We start from the raw sequence: 745 nt of genomic DNA on the forward strand, positions 1-745 counted from the left end.
TCGATAAAATATAGCCAAAAAACATAAAAATGTTAATGTCAAGAATTTCATATGCCCCTTAATGCATAAATTATCATAAAATATATACATAAATTAATTTCCAAAATTCATCATATAAATGATACTACAATATAATTTATAATGCAATAAGCATAAAACGAATGGATGAATATGTGGAGTTTGAGGATAAACAATTAAACGACGCTTCAGGTAGCGACGAGTGGCTCGGAGAAAAGTGCCTTCCAGCTGTTCGGTGAAAACTGCAAGTACAAGTCGTCGAAAGCCCTGGTGAACTTCATGATCGACGTGGACTCAAGGATCGACCTGTTCAAGCACTACAACACAAATTGCATCTTCGAAGTTATGTTCCTTGCCACGTCGCCTAGCAGACAGAAATGTAGGATCGGAGAACTGCTGGTATCATCGTCGATAGAAGTGGCCAAGGAGCTGAAGAAGGGAAACGGAGTGAAGACACCGGTCACCGTCAACGGTGATAACTCGATACAGAATCAAGAAGCTGTTCCTACTTTAGTATCGGCTATAATGACCTCGAATTATTCGCAAAAAATCGCTGCGAAGTTAGGGTTTGAGAAGTTGGCTATTGTTAGTTATAAGGAGTTCTCGTTTGCTGGGAAATCGTTCAGTGAGAATATAGGAGAGGAACACAAAAATTCGATTTTGGTAGCTAAGAGATTGTAGTTGAGGTTAATTTATTATTGAATAATTTTATATCTTTTTATTATTA

General features: G+C 37.3%; 1 protein-coding gene across 1 annotated transcript in view; it reads left to right on the forward strand.

Moving 5' to 3' along the window:
* The window catches only part of LOC108626019 (uncharacterized), a gene marked incomplete at its 5' end in the record, with an annotated part of 1,387 nt that extends 648 nt beyond the window's left edge, over positions 1 to 739 (forward strand). The window contains one exon of the mRNA XM_018026423.2: positions 211 to 739. Within this exon, the coding sequence (XP_017881912.2) occupies positions 211 to 699 (489 nt within the window). The remainder of the gene's footprint in view (positions 1 to 210) is intronic.
* Between the last annotated feature and the right edge of the window lie 6 nt (positions 740 to 745).

Source organism: Ceratina calcarata, unplaced genomic scaffold, assembly GCF_001652005.2.
Source record: "Ceratina calcarata isolate Rehan_Ccalc_2016 unplaced genomic scaffold, ASM165200v1 scaffold12.2, whole genome shotgun sequence".
NCBI classification, from domain to species: Eukaryota; Metazoa; Arthropoda; class Insecta; order Hymenoptera; family Apidae; genus Ceratina; species Ceratina calcarata.